At 41.1% G+C, this 21,576-nt stretch overlaps 1 protein-coding gene and 1 pseudogene across 4 annotated transcripts in view; one reads left to right on the top strand and one right to left on the bottom strand.

The window, feature by feature from the left end:
• Positions 1-768: 768 nt before the first annotated feature.
• The window catches only part of Zfp605 (zinc finger protein 605), a 21,509-nt gene continuing 701 nt past the window's right edge, over positions 769-21,576 (top strand). The window contains exons 1-5 of one of the 4 annotated variants that reach the window (XM_006535186.4): positions 769-1,283; positions 2,638-2,807; positions 14,501-14,621; positions 15,094-15,186; positions 17,988-21,576. The exon at positions 17,988-21,576 is cut by the window's right edge and continues 701 nt beyond it. In XM_006535186.4, the coding sequence (XP_006535249.1) occupies positions 2,793-2,807; positions 14,501-14,621; positions 15,094-15,186; positions 17,988-19,843 (2,085 nt within the window). In that variant the 5' untranslated portion in view covers positions 769-1,283; positions 2,638-2,792 and the 3' untranslated portion in view covers positions 19,844-21,576. Of the gene's footprint in view, positions 1,284-2,637; positions 2,808-14,500; positions 14,656-15,093; positions 15,187-17,987 lie in introns of those variants that run through there. The other 3 variants (XM_006535187.4, NM_001163996.1, XM_006535188.3) reach the window with 3 other exon arrangements.
• Positions 8,443-9,683, bottom strand: Gm15484 (annotated as a pseudogene).

Genomic DNA, 21,576 nt, shown 5'->3' on the forward strand with positions numbered 1-21,576 from the left:
TTCCTTTAAATTATCTGCTTTGGGTGACAGAAAGATGGCTCAGGGGTGCGTTTCCAGAGGACACAAGTTTAATTCCCACCACCCACATAAGAGCTCACAACAGTCTTAGGAGGATCAACACCCTCCTGGCCTCTGTAAGCATGCACACAGTGCACAAGCATATAAGGCACAACACTAATATACATGAAATAAACAAATACATTTTAAAATAAAAAAGAGTTTTAAGAAATAAAATAGGACTGGAGAGATGACTCAGTGGTTAAGAGCACTGTCTGCTCTTCCAGAGGTCCTGAGTTCAAATCCCAGCAACCACATGGTGGCTCACAACCATTTGTAATGTGATCTGATGCCCTCTTCTGGTGTGTCTAAAGACAGCGACAAGTGTACTCACATACATAAAATAAATGCATCTTTAAAAGAAGAAGAAGAGGAAGAAGAAGAAGAAGAAGAAGAAGAAGGAGGAGGAGAAGGAGAAGGAGAAGGAGAAGGAGAAGGAGAAGGAGAAGAAGAAGAAGAAGAAGAAGAAGAAGAAGAAGAAGAAGAAGAAGAAGAAGAAGTAGTAGTAGTAGTAGTAGTAGTAGTAGTAAAATGCTTCAGGCCAGTGAGACAATACAACGGTAAGGGCCGAAGAAGAAGAAGTAGTAGTAGTAGTAAAATACTTCAGGCCAGTGAGACAATACAACGGTAAGGGCCCTTGCTGATGACATCGTCTTAAGGGAACATGAAGGCTGGGGGTGGGGGGTGGAGGGGTGGGTCCGGAAGTGAAGCCCATCCTTCAGTCCCAGGCACATTTGCCCCAGTGGATCTCTGGGAAATGTAGTTCTACATCGACACTTCCTCTACTGGGCCACACCGACTCTGCAGCTGTTAGGTCTGCAGTAAGCCCTAGTGAAGCTAGTGACAGATGACGTGATCCTGTAGAGAGCTAAGTCTGTATCCAATCTGGTCTTTGGCAAACTCAAAGAGCGTTTAGGCTCTGCCTGGAGCAGGTGCGGAGCCATTGGAGAGGGGAATTGCGCATGCGCAGAATGGCGGTCCCGGTTTTGGTAAGGATTAAGGTGAGGCGGGCCCTGAGCACTCTTGAGGGATTGTGTCCAACAGCCTGGTAGGAGGTTGGGGCAAGAAGAGGTGGCTGAAGGAGGGAGTGCAGGAGGAGGGTGGGAGAAGGTGACGGTGCCATTACTGATGCTGCACCCTGTCAGGGACAATAAGGCACGCGGATTAGATGATGGAACATCCGAACACAGAACATTCTGGCCTGTGAGAACAGGTGTCAATGCCAGGTAAATGAAGAACTAGTGGGATTCCCCAGACAAGTCTTGTGGGGCGGGAAGGGGTTGCTTTGTATGTTTGTAAACCAGTGAGTCCCGGACGGCATGTATGTGTGCTCTTTTTGTTGGTGAAGACAGTAATCATCAGTCATTCGGGTGCCATAAGGACCCTGTCTTCCTGAGAAACAGCAGAAATGATTAAATCTTTCACCTTTTGGATTCTAGGAGAGGCTCACTGTCAAGACTTATCGTCTAAGTACAATAGTGCTTAGATCTGACTGTACTTTGTTAGCAATGGCAAACCTGAAAGTGGCCCTCTCCATTTTTATGCTTGCCTCAGAAACCCACCTATCAGTCCCAATAAAAATGTTTTTAAACAAACTGGTTAAGTTTCTTTTCTTCCTTCAGTTTCTTGACTCTTGTGCTGTATACAAACTCCCCCTAAGCAGAGAGATATTCCTATTTACTTTCCATCACATACTTTTTTTAAGAAAAGATTTACTTATTTTTATGTATATGAGTACACTGTGGCTGTACAGATGGTTGTGAGCCTTCATGTGGTTGCTGGGAATTGAACTCGGGACCTCTGCTTGCTCTGGCCCCACTTGCTCTGGCCCAAAGATTGATTTATTTTATTATATTTAAGAACACTGTAGATGTCTTCAGACACACCAGAAGAGGGCATCAGATCTCATTACAGATGGTTGTGAGCCATCATGTGGTTGCTGGGATTTGAACTTAGGACCTCTGGAAGAGCAATCAGTGCTCTTAACCACTGAGCCATCTCTCCAGCCCTCCATCACATTCTTTAATCACACCTGGCTATACCTAGTTTTGTTTTTTTTTAACATGTTGATTTTTTTTTAATTTTAGATTTATTTATTTATTTTATGTATATGAGTACACTGCAGCTATCTTCAGACACACCAGAAGAAGGAATCAGATCTCATTACAGATGGTTGTGAACCACCATGTGTTTGCTGGGAATTGAACTCAGGACCTCTAGAAGAGCAGTCAGTGCTCTTAACCTTTAAGCCATCTCTCCTGCCCTACCTAGTTCTTTATACAAGTTTTAGTTCTCTTACAAAAAAAAAAAAAATCTAAGCTGGTGGTGGTGCATGCTTTTAACCCCTGCTTTTGGGAGGCAGAGTCAAGCAGATCTCTGAGTTTGTGGCCAGCCTGGTCTTCAAAGTGAGTTGCAGGACAGCCAGGAAAACCACACTCCAACTTCTTTCATACCCCAGTATTTGTGACATCTAGCCTGAGGCTTTAAATTATCTGCTTTCCCATCAAGAGAAAACCAAGATTTGCTTAACCAGTTTTGCTTAATGATATATACTAACATAACATATCTGTTTCTCCACAGGCCACGTCTCTCAGGAGTGAAACAGTTCCTGTGAAACAAACAAGAGGTGGACTCAAGTGTGAGAACATGTTCTTAGGTTCCACATATCATATCGCTCTCTGGAATCAGGACAGAAAAAAGTCATGACATCTTGAGTTCCTTAAATATAGCGGAAGATGACAGAATCAAGGGTGAGTTGTTTGCTTATATCCTACCACATGGGTTTTTTCTACTCTGCTTAGAGGTATGAGATTTACATGAATCTGCAACAAGAAAGGTCTTAAGTTTAGACTCTGAATAGATTTGAATTATAATAAGAGAAAATACAAAACTTTCTAATAGCTATTGAAATGGATGGTCTAGGGAACAAATTCCCAAATAGCCACCCTGCGATTACTATATTTCTTGAGACTGGTTTGTATAGAATTCCTTGATATAAGTTTCAAACATGAATGTAAAGAATTTGGACCACTATTTTAGAAACTAAGACAGGAGTCTTTTTTTTTTTTTTTTTACTTTTATTTATTTTATGTATATGTGTACACTGTAGCTGTCTTCAGACACACCAGAAGAGGGCATCGGATCCCATTACAGATGGTTGTGAGCCACCATGTGGTTGCTGGGAATTGAACTCAGGACCTCTGGAAGAGCAGTCAGTGCTCTTAACCACTGAGCCATCTCACCAGCCCGGCAGGAGTCTTAAATACACATTAGTTTAGATTATGGTTTTAGGAATGAGAAGTCAGTCATGTAGCAGGGTGGTCATTATAGCCCTTCACCTAATACTCATAAATAGATGGGCTGACCAAGATGAGCTTTAGGTGCCAAGTGGTTAGTTAAAGTTAAAGCAATAAACCGCAAAGAACAATGCATTGGTCTTGTATCACTTTTGCAATGGGATAAAGAAGAACCCAAAACCCAAGAAGTACCTCCCAACCTCCCTTGAAAATGGTCTGACCATTAGCACAAATGAGGGGCTATCTCACTACTTACCGCTGAAGGAGTTCTGAATAGAATGTCTCTTGAGTTTTGTAGACCTGAGGTATGGAGTGAGAACTACAGAAGGGAAGGAATGGAGAAGTACTGGGTCCGGAGTCAGAATGCAGACAAGTGTCCTCTACAGGTCTGGATAGAAACACCCCAAGACCTCCGAGAAACCATCTGTGCTAGGAATGCAGGAAGGCATGCAACCATGACGTTGAGATGGGCATGGTTGATACACGTTGTCCCTGCATTCAGAAAGCAGGAAGAGCAAGAGTTCCTGAGTCTCATTCAAGTCATGCTTGAATGAGTCTTAGTGGCTGCCTTGCTAGGAAAAGACTGCTCAACCCACTGGAGAGCCAGGCAGCTTCCAAGTTCTTTCCCCTAGCACCAGTTTCTGACTCCAGAATGTGGCCAGCAAGCTGGAGTGATTTGAAGGTCTTTAGGCTGGAAGAGCATCAGTAAGGTGAGACTATCCACAGAACTTAGTCCCAGATGGAAGATGGGAATTTACAGTGTAAGAACAGGTATGCAGTTACACTAACGGGGATCCTGCCCTGGAGTTCTTAATCTAGTCTAGGTCATTTGCTTCATACGGATTTTATTTGTCTCTTTTTGTTTTGTTTCAGAGAGGGTCTTCTTTAGACCAAAGACCATTACCACTTTCTTTAGTAAAAGGATAATCCTTGTATCTTCATTTAGCCTTAATCCCTGAGTCATTCTGTTTTGAGAGCATACTTGAAAGGCTAGGTTAAGAGAATCAAAAGTTTGAGGCTAGCATGGGTTACATTATGAGCTCCTGCCAACCTGGGTTACATAGTAAGATTCTGTTTCACAATGGAGAGGAGAGAAAACAAAAATGATGGTGTTTTGTTTCGTTTTGTTTTGTTTTGTTTTACAAAATATACCTGAGAATTTAGCCCTTACTCTCACATGAAATCCACCTACTCGACTGGAAGTGGGACTTCATGCCTTTAATCTCAGCAGAGGCAGACTGAACTCTGAGTTCAAGATCACCTTGGTCTATAGACCTAGTTCCAGGACAGGCAAGGCTACACAGAGAAACCCTGTCTTGAAAAACCAAAGGAGGAGGAGGAACAGGAGGAGAAGGAGAAAGAAAAAAAGAAAACAAGAAAAGAGAAAGAGAATGGGTCTCTGTAGAAGTTATGGCTGGTTCTTCCTCCTAGCCCCATGTTCTCAGAAATAAAACTGAGGCTCAAAATATATTTACAAATATCTTGGCTATATAGATAGGCTCTACTCTGATTAGATCAAAACTTAGATAACACACTTATTTTAACTTACATTCTGCCATGTGGCTAGTTACCTATGCGCAGGTACCATGTATTTGTCTGTCTCCTTACACCTTCCCAGTGACTCTCCCTGCTCCTGGCTCTCTTCTAGAATCCTTTCTCTCTCTCAGTTGTCCCACCTCTATGTCCTGCCTAAGCCATAAGCCATAGGCTTTTTATTTTGTTTTTTGGTTTTTTTTTTTTTGGTGTTTTTGAGACAGGGTTTCTCTGTGTAGTCCTGGCTGTCCTGGAACTCACTTTGTAGACCAGGCTGGCCTCGAACTCAGAAATCCACCTGCCTCTGCCTCCCGAGTGCTGGGATTAAAGGTGTGTGCCACCACGCCCGGCTACCATAGGCTTTTTAATAGACAGGCAATGCATCCATAAAATGCACAAGATATTCTCTACAATTCCCTTTTTAGTCATTTAAAAGGCTTCTTTCAAATATAAATTGAATAAAATTATAACAATTATAAAACAATTATGAAAACTATGAGATATGATGTACATTTACAATGTCCAGTCCATAGTATTTGGCAACTTTAGAAAATATTCTATTATCTATCGTATTTTGGTATGTTCAAAGTTTTGTACTTAATTCAATTTCTATCCTAATTTGCATTTTCATTCTAAAAACATCGTCTTAGACCTAGAACATCTTCTCAAATCTTACAATGTAAACTTTCAGCAAGACTTTGACTGAAAACTCTTCAACCCCATCAGAGATCTGAAAAGGAATATTACCTGAGTATTCGGGAAGCTTAGGGATGCGGCTTCCAAAAATTACAGAAATGACAGAGACAACTGATTGCCTGGACAGTCCCCAATATTGTCTCTGCAATGTTAGAGCAACTGTCTTCAGCCTTTTGGCCCAGAATATGACACACTTTTTCTGAAGCAGGACTTATGAAGGACTTGCTTGCCTTGTCTTGGTAGAGCTTGGCAGTCTACTTTCCTGTGTCTGCTTGTCCTTTCTGGACAGCATGTCTGTAATTAAAGCATGGGCATTTTCCTTGCCAGTGCCTAGTTTGCCACAATTGAAGCAACTCCCTATGGAGTTATTGATGCTTATCATCTTTTTTGAAGTGGAATGGGGATATTGTCAGGAACAGACTTGTCTCATAGTCAAAAGATCTTTTGTTGTTGGAATTCCCAACCCTATTAAGCCTGTACAAAAAAAAAAACCCATACAATCCAGATATTACAAGTTATATGCCTAGATTGGGCAGATCTAACACTATACTAACTTGTTCCCCAGCTACAAGACCCTTTGCTACTTGTGGTTTCTCCTGGCTATGTGGCTCTGGTCAATCATGGCTTCTTCTTTTCCTCTATCCTCACTTCTCCACTCACCTTCCTCCTTTCCTCCTGCCTACCTACCACCCTCGAACCGCCTGTTCCACCTTTTCCCTCTATTGCCTAATCATAGGCTCTAGTCTGTTATTGACTAGTGGAAATGGGGAGAAGGTTCACATGAGATCACCTGAGTCCTCGATGGACTGCTTATTGGGGGCAACCCCTCTTGAGGAAGAGGTATTAACACCAGAATACAGACAGCATCAGACCAACTCACTACATCTTTTAATAATGAAATAATTTTAAATGCCATATTCTGTGGATCTCTGAGGTTTTTGAAGACTATCTTCTATCTATTTGACCAAGCAACAGGGTGTATAGTTTGGGAACAATTGAGACTACAATCTAATATGACCATGGGGTGGATTGATTGACTATTAATTTGCATTACTTAATTATCTTAAAGTTTGTAATAGCAGGTATTGAAAGGACTGGGACTAAACCTTGTATTATTAAATGAGTTGCATAGCCATAATACCTATATAATAGTTGAAACATACAAATATTATTTTGTAACAAATTAATCTTAAATTTTATATCAATATACAAAGATTTATACCAATGAAAACCTTGAACCTGTATCAGTATACAAAATTTTGTACCAATTTAACAAAATATAACCTCATTTCTGTATCAAAACATAAAGATCTCTCCCAATGTAAGATTGTGGCTATAAAATGTATTTTGATTTACGAGTAGATGCAACAATATATACCTATTTGTCTAATTTCTTATAATATTTCAATATCCCCTACCCATTCTTCTTTTCAATCCTCTTCCCTTGACCTAAGGAAGAAAGAAAAAGGAAAGAGAAAAGAAATCCCTGAATCTAGTGCATTTTCTCCCTATCCAAGACCATAACTAATTGTAAATCATCCCATAAAATGACCACATATGTATAATTTATAGAATAACCCAAACCATCCACCCCAATTTAAGGGACTGGGACAATGGTCTTTTTAGAATTGCTTCCTACTGAGTTGGGGTGAAGAATTCCTGTTTGGGAGACTAAGAAAATTAGAAAAATGGCTAGTCTTAAGAAAGCTAGCTGTAGGGTTTGTTGTCGAGTCTGTACGTTAAGAAAATGCAGGCTTAAATGAAGTCCTGACTGGATCAGTTGGACCAAGCAAAGTCATCTGGGATCAGCAGCCTTTCCTGAAGCTGTTCTGGAAGCAGGTCTCTCGAGGAACTGTAGGAAACAGGCATTCCAGCATCCTCAAGGGCTGCTGTTTTGGCCTCCCATTCTGCAATATATAAGTCTATAAGGACATTTGTATGGAATGTGCAAGGTGTACTGATCAGTTACTGCTCTTTGTTTGAGCAGGTGAAAGACAACTGTCTTTTTTTGGAAGTTAGTGTGATCATATAATCAAACTATAATATAAGTCTCCACTCATAACTTTTGAAAGATGGCATGTCATAATAAGTCATGAGAATTCTGTAGCCAACAATATCTATTGGCCATGTAAGTGGAAGTTCTGGCTGGAGAAGTATATGTCCCAGCCAGGTTCAGAGTTGTTAGAATAGAGGGTTTAGCAATATACTTCACCAGTGCTTTTGGCCCTTTTGACTTTCTCCTGTCTAAGCTGAGCTCTTCAGGGGGGTCTCCCGCTACCAAATCTGATCCTTTTTACTTTTGGAAGAAGTCAAAGCCTTTCCTTCTTTCCTGTTAACACAAATTCAGGGCTTCTCTTCCAGCATAGCATCTCCGTTGTCTGGCAGTCTGAAGTCATTGAAAGTCTAGACTGATCCACATTAGCAGCCCCTCTCCTACCTAGGTCTGTTTTATTTTGACCTCTCAGAGAGGGTGTGTAATGCCATCATAACCACTGAACTTATAACCACCTTCATCTTGATAACTAAAAACAATGAAAGCAATCGAGGAAACAATTACTGTTTATTGAGACAGGGTTTCTCTGTGTAACCTGAGCTGTTCTTGGATTTGTTTTGTAGATTAGGCTGGCTGTGAACTCACAAGGAACCTTTCTGTCCCTGCCTTTGTCTCCCGAATGAATTGAGATCAAAGGCTTGGATTTATTGATTTATTTATTATGAGCATAGCTTTTCTTTTTCTATTGGATAAAAGCAAAACAACTCTACCCAACCCCAACTCTGAGTCCCCACATTGACCAGCAAAATATCTTTCCTAGGACAAAATGCTTTTTGGCAACAGAAAAGCATTATCTGTCTATTTGAATTTTTTTTTTACTTTATTAAAATACTGAGTTTATTTCACATGTATATTTGTCTCCCTACCATTTCCACATCTGACCACCACTATTACTATGTCCTATCATAACATTCCATACATACTTAAAACCAAGTAAAGGGTGGAGTTCCATCCTTGAAAACTAAACAGGCATTTTAGACAACACATTCTTGGCAATTGAACCTGGACAACATTTATCAAACACAGTAGGGAAAGTTCTCACTTTGCATTATAAAAAGGACAGCCAGATATCAACTATTACAGAAATGAAGTAAGACAGAATATTTCAAACTGTTTAAACCCTTTTCTTAAAGAGACTTTCTCCACTGCCAGAGATCTTGAATAGCCTCCTGGTCAGTCATCCGGAAACAATTCTTCACATAATTGATGAACTTGGCTTCCACTTTGGGAAGAAAACTTGCTTGCATTTTTGCCTTAATGTCTTCTACAGAACTAGGTCCTTTCGGTGTTTTAGGAGTCTTTTCCTGTTTTTTGAAGGACTCTTGACCCTTTGATCTTGGTGTTGATGGTTTTAAGTCTTTTCCATTGGGTTTGATTTTTGTGCATTTTTGGCTGGGGTATCTCGTAATGATTTCTTCACTGGGACCTTTTCTTCAGTTTCCTCTTCATCAAAATCATCTTCCTCCTCCTCATCATCTTCATCAAGTTTTACTTTTTTCTGTGGAACCTTGTCACCACCTCCAGGAGCAGATCGCTTTCCAGACATGGCTAAGAGTTTTACGTCCTCCTCATCTTCATCTTCAGACTCTGCATCTTCCTCTACAGCTACTAGATGCTGTCCACTAATGTGCACAGGTCCTGAACCACACTTCAACCGTAAGACCACAGGTGGTGTAATTTCAAAGCCCCCAAGGGAAACTGTTGGTTGTACAGACATTTTCAAAGTTGCCAGTGTTACTTTAATTGGACTGCCTTATAGTCCATTGCTTCTGCCTCTACGATGTGTAACTCATCTTTTGCCCCTGCTCCTAAACTGACCGTTCTTAATGACAACTGGTGCTCATTTTCATCATTATCCACTTTAAAGTGATAGTCTTTGTCAGCCTTTAGTTCACAGCGAAAAGGTAGTTCTGAGGCCTAAGAGGACTCATGTACATATCCATCGAGTCTTCCATGAGGTGGAGGCGCGCACTTCGGTGTGGGGGAAGCCGGACGGAAAACAACTGCCTCCTGTTCCACAGAACAGACGCGCACGACGGAATCACGCCAAGCCTATTTGAAATTTTAAACATACCTTATGTGAATAAGTATGCCCATATTCCCTTCTTTTTATATAAATTTAAGACTGATATATATTTTTTTAATTACTCAGGCCCCTTTTTTTTTTTTTTTTTTTTTTTTGGGTTTTTCGAGACAGGGTTCTCTATATAGCCCTGGCTGTCCTGGGACTCACTTTGTAGACCAGGCTGGCCTCAAACTCAGAAATCCGCCTGACTCTGCCTCCCAAGTGCTGGGATTAAAGGTGTGCGCCACCACACCCGGCTGGCCCCTCCTATTTATTATTAAGCAAAAACCTATATAGTACTTTTAAGGGAAAAAATTGTCACTTTGAATTTTAGACTGTCATTTGCAAGTGACTGTATCTATCAGTTGAGGGGCTTGTCCTGATTTTATTGTATAGACCTGCCTGTCTCTGTCTCCTGTGTCTGCTGTGTTTTAGCTCAGACATTGTGCTGCACCTGTCCACAACCCTGTCCCTTTGTTTAGAGAGACAAAGAAGTATTTCTGCCTTCCTCCAGATTCTGGCTGAAGCAGAATTAGAGCTGCATTTCTGCATGCTGCGAGCACAGGCCAGTAATTCCCACAGGGCAGGATTGGGCTGACCTGCGTGCCAAGTTTGAGAGAACCTGAAGTGGCTTGGTCTCCAGGAAGTCACCACAGGTTTTGCCATTGGCCCTTGCATTGGCTATATTCAGTCTGTGTGTAACCTGGAGCTGGTTCCTGCCTTTAGGAGAAGCTCCAACTTCTGTGTGTAGACTTCCCAAGATGCTGCAGGGCCTATTAGCAATGCATATGAAACCTAAAAGGGACTTTTCTTTCTTTCTTAAGATTTTTTAATTAAAGATTTATTTATTTTATTATGTGAGTACACTGTAGCTGTACAGATGGTTGTGAGCTTTCCTGTGGTTGTTGGGAATTGAATTTTTAGGACCTCTGCTCAGGTTGGCCCAGCTCACTCAGGCCCAAAGATAGAAGTACACTGTAGCTGTCTTCAGATGCACCAGAAGAGGGCATCACATCTCATTACAGGTGGTTGTGAGCCACTATGTGGTTGTTGGGATTTGAACTCGGGACCTTCGGAAGAGCAGTCAGTGCTCTTACCCACTGAGCCATCTCTCCAGCTCAGTGGGGGCGTTTTAAAGGCGGTCTTCTGTACTATCTGTTTGTGGGTCCCTGCTCCTTGACTAGGAAACCTCCTTCCCAGCTGCTAGTCTTGTGCTGTTCTGGAAAGCTTTTGCTTTGGTCTGTTTTCATTCTTTCTTTGTTTTGTTTTGTTTTTTGTTTTTTTTTTGTTTTTTTGTTTTTTGTTTTTTTTTAAAGAGACCAGACCTCTTTTTCCGGCTAGTCTGACTACTCCCCACTTTTTACACGAGACTTTTTAGGGTGTAAGCTTGAGTACTAATTACCGTAAGTTGAGCGCCATTTTGTAGAAGTTATGGCTGTTTTTTCCTATCAGCCGTATGCTCCCAGAAATAAAACTCAAACTCAGAATATATTTACAGATACATTGATCATATAGCTAGGCTCTACTCTAATTAGATCAGAACTGTTGCAGTAGGCATAAAGCTGCTGACTTGCCCCGGCAGAGTGAGTTCCTCAATATTCTGAGATCCCGAATGAAATACCCCCCCCCACACACACACACAGAGCCATATATTTAATATGCCTTAATGGCTGGACCACTCCCAAGCATCCACATGGCTAACACACTCTCCCCTCCCGTATTCCTGAGTTATTACTTACTAAAACTTATTGTCTTAGTCAGGGTTTCTATTCCTGCACAAAACATCAAGACCAAAAAGCAAGTTGGGGAGGAAAGGGTTTATTCAGCTTACACTTCCACATTGCTGTTCATCACCAAAGGAAGTCAGGACTGGAACTCAAACAGGTCAGGAAGCAGGAGCTGATACAGAGGCCATGGAGGGATGTTCTTTACTGGCTTGCTTACCCTGGCTTCTCAGCTTGCTTTCTTATAGAGCCCAAGACTACCAGCCCAGGGATGGCCCCACCCACAATGCCCCCCCCCCTTGATCACTAAATGAGAAAATGCCCTACAGCTGGATCTCATGGAGGCATTTTCTTACCTGAAGCTCCTTTCTCTGTGATAACTCCAACCTGTGTCAAGTTGACACACAAAACCAACCAGTATACCTATATTCCATCCTAGCCACCCAGGACCCTGTCGGGAGGGCCCCCTGGGGCCACTCCCTGGCTCTTACATGTTTGGTATGCGCTCTCTTCCTACACTTCTCAGGCCTGAGCTTTTTGCTTTCCCAGCATAGTGGTTCTCCTTTTTGCTCTTTATCCCCTTACCCATGAATCTAAAGTGCCTCTGGCAACTTACTTAACAATCAGAACCAACTGGGGACAGGGACCCTCAGTGCCTTACATATAGATTCTCATGCAATTTTGGGAACTCAAATAACATAATGCAAGTGTTAGAGCAAAACCACAACAAAACCTTAGATAACTCAATTATTTTAACTTACATTCTGCCACGTGACTGGTTACCTATGCTCGGGTACCGTGCATCAGTCTGTCTCCTCACACTTTCCCTGTGAATTTCCCTAGGCCTGCCTCTCTCCCAGAATCCTTTCTCTCTCCCAGATATCACACCTCTATTTCCTGCCTAAGCCATAGACCATAGGCTTTTTAATTGACAGGCGATGCATCCATACAATACACAAGGCATTCTCTACAGGTCTCACTGTGTGAATAGGTTTGGCCCCCATAGACTCATGTGTTTGAATACTTGGCTCTAGAGAATGGCACTATTAGGAGGTGTGGCCTTATTGGAGGAGGTGTGGTAGTGTTGGAGGAAGTGTGTCACCATGTAGGTAGGCTTTGAGGACTCCTATGCTCAGGATCTGCCCAGTGTAAGAGATAGTCTCCTCCAGCCTGCCTTCGGATAAAGATGTAGAACTCTCAGCTCCTTCTCCAGCACCATGTCTGTCTGCACGCTGTTGTGCTTCCTGTCCATGATGACAATGGACTGTGCCGCAGACCCTCTTGGCCCCTTGTCTGCGTAGAACGGGTTTCTGGTTGCAGATGGACAAGGAGTCGGTGAAACGAATGTCAGACAGACGCAACACAGGAGATTGTGTAGAATCTGAATGTATTATCACAAAGTGAACACCAGTCTTATATAATACAGAAAATAAAGGGGGTAGGATGTCACAGCAGGCAAAGTACATTGAAGTTACCTGACACAAAACAAAGGAATGACCTCAAAAGGACTTACAGGAACCAGGTAATATTTACAGTAAAGATAAAACAGCTCTGCTTAGGGTCAGCTAATGACAGGTAAGGATTTCACACCCTAGTCACAATTTGTGCTACTCCTTTGAGCCTTGTGAAAGCTAGCACCAGGGGGTTCTGCTCTAGCAGACCTTCTCATGAATGATGCAATACCACAACCCCCCTATTTCCTAGGCCCTGTAACTTGGCTGTTCTTTTAAGTATCTGTGGAGAATCTCCGTTTGTCAGAAGAATTCACCAACTTGCTTCTAATATGTAATGTAGCCTGCTATACCTGGCTGTAGTGAAGATTCCTGTCTCAGTGGGATTCCCTAACTTTTACATGATAAACCCACCTATTAGCTAGGCCATTGTGTATGGGTGAGACTGGCTACTGCCCTAAGTAATCACACTGCAGACTCGCCCTGAGCTATTCTAGCTCTGTTCTTTGTAATGCCTAATTAGTTTCACTATCTCTTCAAGCATATTCTAGGACATTGGAACACTGATGGAGGCTTAGCCATGTCAGAATTCAATCTGAAAAGGCACTTATAATAAAATAATACTAAAAGAGAGCACGTGGATCCATACACCAGACTAATGCGGAGATAGGCACCTGGTTCCAGGAAGTTAAGTTTCCGTGAAACTCTTTGCCTCGTGAGTGCTTTCAGGCCTCTCGGCCTGCCAAACAAACTTTACTGGAGTGTGGGTAGCAGGACTGAACCTCTGAAACTGTAAGGCAGCCAGCCCCAATTAAATAGTGTCATCCTAGCTTGGTCATGGTGTCTCTTCGCAGCAATGGAAACCCTAACTAATACACTGTGCACCCTTGGCTGGCCTAGAACTCGATGTATAGACCACCACTCCTAGCCAGGGAAGTCTTGCTATGTAGCTAAGTCTGGCTCCCCACCCCAGCCTCCCTTGTGCCTGGGATCACAGATTGTGAATCAACCACACCCAGCTCACAATTATACAAACATTTTATTTCATATTATTTAACATTTATTTCATCTTCAAAATATAATGCAATATTAGTACATCATAGTATTTATTCATCTCTGAGTGACTAATTGTTCCAATGCTCATCAGCTGAGAAAAAAGCATTTATCTTAACAGTTTCTGTGGTTTATTGGATGGGTATATCTTTGATTCTTGAACAGAGTCTTGAATAACACACAACAGCAAATGTTCAAAAAGACTGAGGCCATCTCAAGGCGCACTAAGGAGAAGATCTAGTTCTTACATCCTCACAGGAACGTTTGAGACTTGGTTTCTTGCGGTATGTGCTAGGTTACCTTACAGTGTTACTGCCAGACTTTCCTAGGGAGACAAAGAACTCTTAGGAAGGAAGTTACATTCTCTGAGAACCTCATCTATGACAGAGCATCCCATGCCTTTAACCCATTATTATCTCTTCAACTGTGGTTGGTGAGGTCAGCTCATACTTAAAAGCCTAACACCAGTGCTAAGAGTCAGAGACTACTGAGGTTGTCTGCCACAGAGACACAAGCCTGTGTCCTGCAAGGCCCCACGAGAGTCACTTCACATCAGAGATTGTGTTTTTCAGATATCATTTGAGGATGTGGCTGTAGACTTCTCCTGGGACCAGTGGCAGCTGCTTAGCCCTACTCAAAAGAGTTTATACAGAGATGTGATGTTGGAGAACTGCAGCAGCCTTGTCTTCTTGGGTGAGAATCTCTGCTGTGATTTAGTGTGTGGCGAGTAAGCATTCCTTCGATGTGTTTCCTGATTTAGATATTAGTATCAAATTTCAAATCTCCTCATTTCTATACCATTTCTATATATATAATGATTTTTTTCAGTCACTTGTTTTATTTTATGTTCTTTAATGTTTTTGTTTGTGTGTGTGTGTGTGTGTGTGTGTGTGTGTGTGTGTGCATGTGTGTTTTGCTTGTATGCATTTGCATCACATAGATGTCTGGTGCCCACAAAGGTCAGAAGAGGTGGGTTGGATTCCATGGAACTAGAGTAACAAATGATCATGAGCCACCATGCTGGGAACTGAACCCTGACAAATGCTCTTAACCACTGGACCATCTCTCCAGCCCTGCATTTCTTGGTCTTTATAATAACATTTCTTTATGTTTGAGTTTCTCAACTAAAGCAATTGGGTTCTAATTCTTTGCTTCTAATTTATAGGTAATCAAACCACCAAACCTGATGTAACTTTCAAGCTAGATCAGCAAGAGTCACGGATAATGGATGAAGAATGCCTAAGTCAAAACTTTTTAGGTAAGAAACCACAAACATTAGGAAGGGTGAAAATTAAGCCTTAAAAGTTTAAGGAACAGGAGAGTACATTTGAAGTGTTTAAGGAACAGGTGAGAACATTTGAAGTGTTGTTCATAAATTCTATTTAAAGTTCCCAAGTCTTGAGACATCTATGGTGGCAAAGGTTCCAGGGCAGAAAATATCTTTGTGATTAAATATTTCAGAGTATTAGGAGTTGTGGTAGTAGGGTCAGGGGAGAAAAGAGGGCTGGCTATAAAGGCCTAGGAATCATGATAAAATTTTGAATCTGTCAGAATTTTTAAAGATGACTAGATGCTGGACTGGAAGTAGGACTATTATTTTGGAGAAGGAGGTAGAATTAAGGATTCCGTAGTCCACCGTGGGACAGAAACAAAGTGCAGAAATTACACATGTGCCTCACCCAATATCAGCAATGGTGTAATTTAGTCAAATCAGCTTAAATCACTTTCAGTTTTCTTATATAGATTCTCAGTCTACAGCCCTGGGTGGCTTGAAACTCACTGTGTAGCTCAGGTTAGACTGGTATACATGGTACTTTTCCTACCTAGCCTTTAATTGCTGGGATCATAGGTATACGCTATTATGCCTAGTTTAAAGGTTTTTGTTTTTGTTTTCTAACACAATTTTATTCCTAAACCTTTAAATATATAAATGAATTGGTTTTGTTTGTTTATTTGGTTGGTTGGTTTTGGTTTTTCGAGACAGGGTTTCTCTGTATAGCCCTGGCTGTCCTGGAACTCACTTTGTAGACCAGGCTGGCCTTGAACTCAGAAATCCACCTGCCTCTGCCTCCCGAGTGCTGGGATTAAAGGCATGTGCCACAATGCCTGGCTCAATTGTTTTATTATTATTTAATATAATTCATTAATTTAGATTAAATAAAGTTTATATACACACGGGGTTTGCAGTAATAGGGATATATATATATATACACATATATATGCACACATATATATGTATATATACGTATATATGTATATATACGTATATATGTATATATACGTGTATATATGTATATGTATACATATACATATGTGTGTGTGTGTGTATATATATATATATATATATATATATATATATATGTTTATAGGTTCAATTATTGGCCCAATTAAAAAGGGATAAATGTCAGACTTTGATAATAGTAAACTTGAGAGGCTGAGACAGAAGGGGCACCAAAAGTCTAAGCTCAACCTGGCCTACAGAGCAGGTGTTGAGATGGATCAGTCAATAAAGGCACTTGCAACCAACATGACACCCTTGTTGAACCCCACGTGGTAGACAGAAAGAACTGACTCCTCAAGTTGCCCTTTGATTTTCAAGAATGCATGTGTGCTTGAGCGTGCACACACATATACATAAAAAGATGTAGTACAAATATATATATATATACATATATATATATATTGATTTTTTTCAAGACAGGGTTTCTCTGTGTAGCCCTGGCTGTCCTAGAACTCACTTTGTAGATCAGGCTGGCCTCGAACTCAGAAATCCGCCTGCCTCTGCCTCTCAAGTGCTGGGATTAAAGGCATGTGCCACCACCGCCTGGCCAGAAAGCTTCTTTTAAGAGAGAGAGAGAGAGAGAGATTTATTTTATGTATGTGAGTACACTGTCGCTGTCTTCAGACACTCCAGAAAAGGCATCTGATCCCATTGCAGATGGTTGTGAGCCACCATGTGATTGCTGGGAATTGAACTCAGGACCTCTGGAAGAGCAGTCGGTGCTTTTAACCACTGAGCCATCTCTCCAGTCTCTCAGTTGATGATCTTAAGGGCGATTATTTAAAGGGATTTTTTTTCTCATTTTTATTTTGTGTGTGTGTGTGTTTTCTTCTTCCACTGTGTGGGTTCTGGGAAACGAACTTAGGCCATCATGGTTGACAGCAGATACCTTTACTCAGTAAGTCATCTTGCTGGCTCTGAGATTGTTTCCTTCCTTCATTGATTGGTTGATTGGTTGACTGATTGAGATAGGATCTCACTGTGTATCCTGGAACTTGAGAGATCCACCTGCCTTTGCAGTCCAAGGTCTAGGAATAAAACATGTGCCAACTCCAGGCAGTGGTGGCACACACCTTTAATCCCAGCACTTGGGAAGTAGAGGCAGGTGGATTTCTGAGTTTGAGGGCAGCCTGGGCTACAGAGGGAGTTCCAGGACAGCCAGGTCTACACAGAGAAACCCTTTGCCAAAAACATTTTTTTAGAAAAACAGTGAATCACCATTACCAGCTACTGCGGGTTTTCATAATGTAATTATGGTATAGAAAATTAGTGCTTCTCATCTTTCAGATATAAAGTTTGTATCCTGTACTTGCTCTACATTTTGGCCGATTTTTCATTCAAAAACAGAGTGTGTTTATAATGTTTATATTTGTTTATTCTCAGTTTTCAGTATATTTTGTTTGAGTAATTACCTGCCTTCTATAATCTTTTGCATCTGAGCCTGAACATATACTTGAAAATCATAGGTTATTGCATATTAATAACACTTGTAATTCAAAGTTTAATTTTCATGTTTCATTATCCAAGACAAATGCCTTGAGTTCTAGTATTTATGAGATTTAAGTCAGGAGGAATTTTTAGTTTGAGGTCTTTGTGAGCTACATAATAAAACTGTTTCCAAAACAAACAAACAGAAAACCAATTAGTTTTAATTAGTATATATTATTTGAGAGCTTACCTTCTTTCCAGAATAGTAGGCTCTATTTTAGAAGTTTTATTTTTAAATACAATCATTGAAGAATTTATATAATGTGGTACATTTCTTTTTTTCTTTTTAGAGATCTGGCTAGACAGTTATTCTGAACTATGGCTTCAAGATGAACAAGACAAGCCTAAAAGGATGGAGAGAGGCAATGGAGATAATGTTTTGGAGGAAGTATGTCACTCAAGCATGAACTCTGTTTATTTAGAAATGAGATTCCATATATGTGGTACATGTGGAAAGAATCTAAAAAGTCCTTTAAATTTTTTCATTCCAAAAGGTAACCGTGTAAGAAAAAAAAGTAAAGTCAGTAAGAAATTATTATTTTATCTAAAATTTGACAAACCCTACAGTAAGAGAAAATGCCATGATTGTAATAAGTACAGAAAAGCAAACAGTAATGAGTCACAGCTCGTTACAAAGCAAAGGACACATTCAGGAATCTTTTTATGTATGGAATGTGGTAGAATTTTTAACAAGAAATCACAGCTTATTGTACACCAGAGAAATCACACAGAAGAGAAGCCCTGTCAGTGCAATGGGTATGGGAAAACTTTTGCACAAAAGTCCCAGCTTGCTATCCACCAAAAGACTCACTCAGGAGAAGAACCAGAACGTCAGAAAGCTTTCGGCGGGAAGTCCCTGGGCCTTCAGCAGCAGAGAACTCACACTGGACAGAAGCCCTATGCACGTGGAAAAACCTACAGCAGGAAACCAACGCAAAACAGGCCGGCGATGAGTCACGCAGTACATAAACCTTACCGTTGCGGTGATTGTGGGGAAGTTTTCTCTCAGAAATTGAAACTTATCATTCATCGAAGCACACATCCAGGAGAAAAACCCTATAAATGTAGTGAGTGTAGAAAAGCTTTCTTTTGGAATTCACAACTCATTACTCATCGGAGGTCACATAGAGGGAAGAAACCTTATGTATGCAGTGAATGTGAGAAAGCCTTCAGGAGGAACTCGCTTCTCATTAGGCATCAAAGGATTCACACGGGAGAGAAACCACATAGAAGCAGGGAATGTGGTGAGGCCTTCATCGGAAAACCACAACTTGCTAAACATCACATGACCCATACAGGAGAGAAGAAATGTTATGGCTTTGAAGAAGTCTTTTTCAAGAAGTCAAAGCTAATGAGACATCAAAAAAGTCACTTAGGGGAAAAACCGAATAGGTGTGCTGAGTTTGGAAAAATATTCCCTGAAAAGTCACAGCTCCTGACACATCAAAAAAGCCACTCAGGAGAGAGACCATATAGGTGTGCTGAGTGTGGAAAAACATTCCCTGGAAGGTCATCGCTCCTGTCACATCAAAGAACTCACACTGGGGAGAAACCTTACAAATGCAATCTGTGTGGAAGGGCCTTCTCCCAGAGGTCAAGCATAATATCACACCAGAGAACACACACGGGTGAGAAGCCCTTCAAATGTGGTGACTGTGGGAAAGCCTTCACTGAGAAGTCGAACCTCCTTCATCACAAGAGAACTCACACTGGGGAAAAGCCCTTTGGATGCAGTGACTGCGGGAAAGCCTTCGCATGGAAGCCACATCTCCTTCAGCATCAGAGAATTCACACGGGGGAGAAACCCTTTGAGTGCAGTGAGTGTGGGAAGGCATTTGTTCAAAAGGTGCAACTCATTAAGCATCAGAGACACCATACAGGAGAGAAGATCTATAAATGCAGTAGCTGTGAAAAAGCTTTTTTTGAGAAGACACAGCTTACGATCCATCAGAAAATCCATACGGGAGAGAGACCTTATACTTGTGGTGAATGTGGGAGATCTTTCACTAGAAACTCACATCTAATGAGGCATAAGCCAATTCATACAAGAGATAAGTGCTATAGGTGTAGTCAGTGTGGTAGTATCTTCAACAAGAAGTCACACCTTATCAGACATCAAAAAGATCATATAATAAAGGCCGTATAAATGCAGGGAGCTTGGATAGATGCTGTTAGATTCAGATGTCCCCCTAACACTTTTAGAGAATGTTCAGAAGAGTCTATCAAGACCATGACTGCTGAAACAGCTTTAGGAGTTGGGAATCAGAATGAAAAAAAGGAGGCTGTTTGTAGAGGTAGACGATATGAAAATAAGTTTTCCCAGAAGACACAGCTTAGTGCACGTGAGATAAGTTAGCATGGTAACAATGGTTTCAGTACTTCTAGAGAGAGCGCTAGAGCCTCTAGTCGAAGTTACAAGTATTAGACAGGAGAAAAGCTGTGATTGCAAGTGAGCCAGAGACCTCATCTGAAAGGGATAACCCATCGACCACTAAAGAATGCTAACAAAGGGTACTCTGAGTAAGAGTTCAGACTGATTATTTGAGGAGTGTAGTTAATGGGATCCTACTCCAGTGATTTTTGTGGGGGAGTTGTGTTCATTATATATGAATTACTGTAAAAAGTTGTCTGTCAGGGCTGGTGAGATGGCTCAGTGGGTAAGAGCACTGACTGCTCTTCTGAAGGTTCTGAGTTCAAATCCCAGCAACCATATGGTGGCTCACAACCACCCGTAATGAGATCTGACGCCCTCTTCTGGTGTGTCTGAAAACAGTTACAGTGTACTTAAGTATAATAATAAATAAACCTAAAAAAAAAAAGTTGTCTATTTTAACCAGCAAGTGTATTTGTGAAGATGTCTGCTTTCTACTGTAGAGGAGTAATGGACCAGATGGACTGTCCTGCCTTAAACAGCTAAAAACTGTACAATAGATATGAAATATTGTTTAATGTTTTTAATTGCCATCTAGAAGTTGTATTTTAGGATACAGTATGTCATTTCAATACACATACCTAATGTGTAATGACTAGACCTGGGTAATTGACATAATGTGTATTACTTTATATACTTATCATTTTTTTGTTAGGAATATTCAAAAATCCTCTCTATTAGCTTTATGTTGTTGTTGAGACAGGGTCTCACTGTATAGCCATGTCTGGCCTGGAACTCCCTATGTAGGACAGACTGGCTTTGAACTCACAAAGATATGCCTGCCACAACCTCCTGAGTGCTGGGATTAAAGACACGTGCCAGCATAGCTGGTTTCTATTAGCTAATTTGAAATACTTAGCTCTGTTTTGTGCGGTTCCATTGCTGTGCTGTGGGGCATTTGAAGCTCATCTCTGTAGTTGCACACCTGAACTCATTTGCTGTCCTCTACCCAGTCTCTTTCCATATCCTCCCCATTATTTATGTTTAAAATCTGTATGTGGTGTTTGACTTTCATTGTTGGATTTATTTCATGTCACATAATGTCCTTGAGTTCCATGTGTATTTCTACAAGTCACAGAAACTCAATCTTTGGTGGCTGAATAATACTCCTGTGTACACATATTGGATTTGCTTTTTCTATTCATGTAGTTAGGCACTTAAGTTGAGTCCTTCTCTTGAGTAACAATGACTTTCAGACATAAACACAAGTTAGTAGTCTCCAGCATAGGTAGGCAAATGGAGCCGAACCCTATAATTACCCAGCCTATTGCCTGGCGTCAGTTTTCAGGTGTTCACATTCAAAACTAAACTCATTTCTGCTGAACTGCAAAGACAGGGTTGGCTTTGGGGGAGGCCACAGTGTCTACAAATTCCAAGGAAAGGCTTGGAGAAGATAGAACTCTGCAGCAGTGGGACATCAGAAATCTGAAGGATTTCTCTTAAGTCCT

Source organism: Mus musculus, chromosome 5, assembly GCF_000001635.26.
Source record: "Mus musculus strain C57BL/6J chromosome 5, GRCm38.p6 C57BL/6J".
NCBI classification, from domain to species: domain Eukaryota; kingdom Metazoa; phylum Chordata; class Mammalia; order Rodentia; family Muridae; genus Mus; species Mus musculus.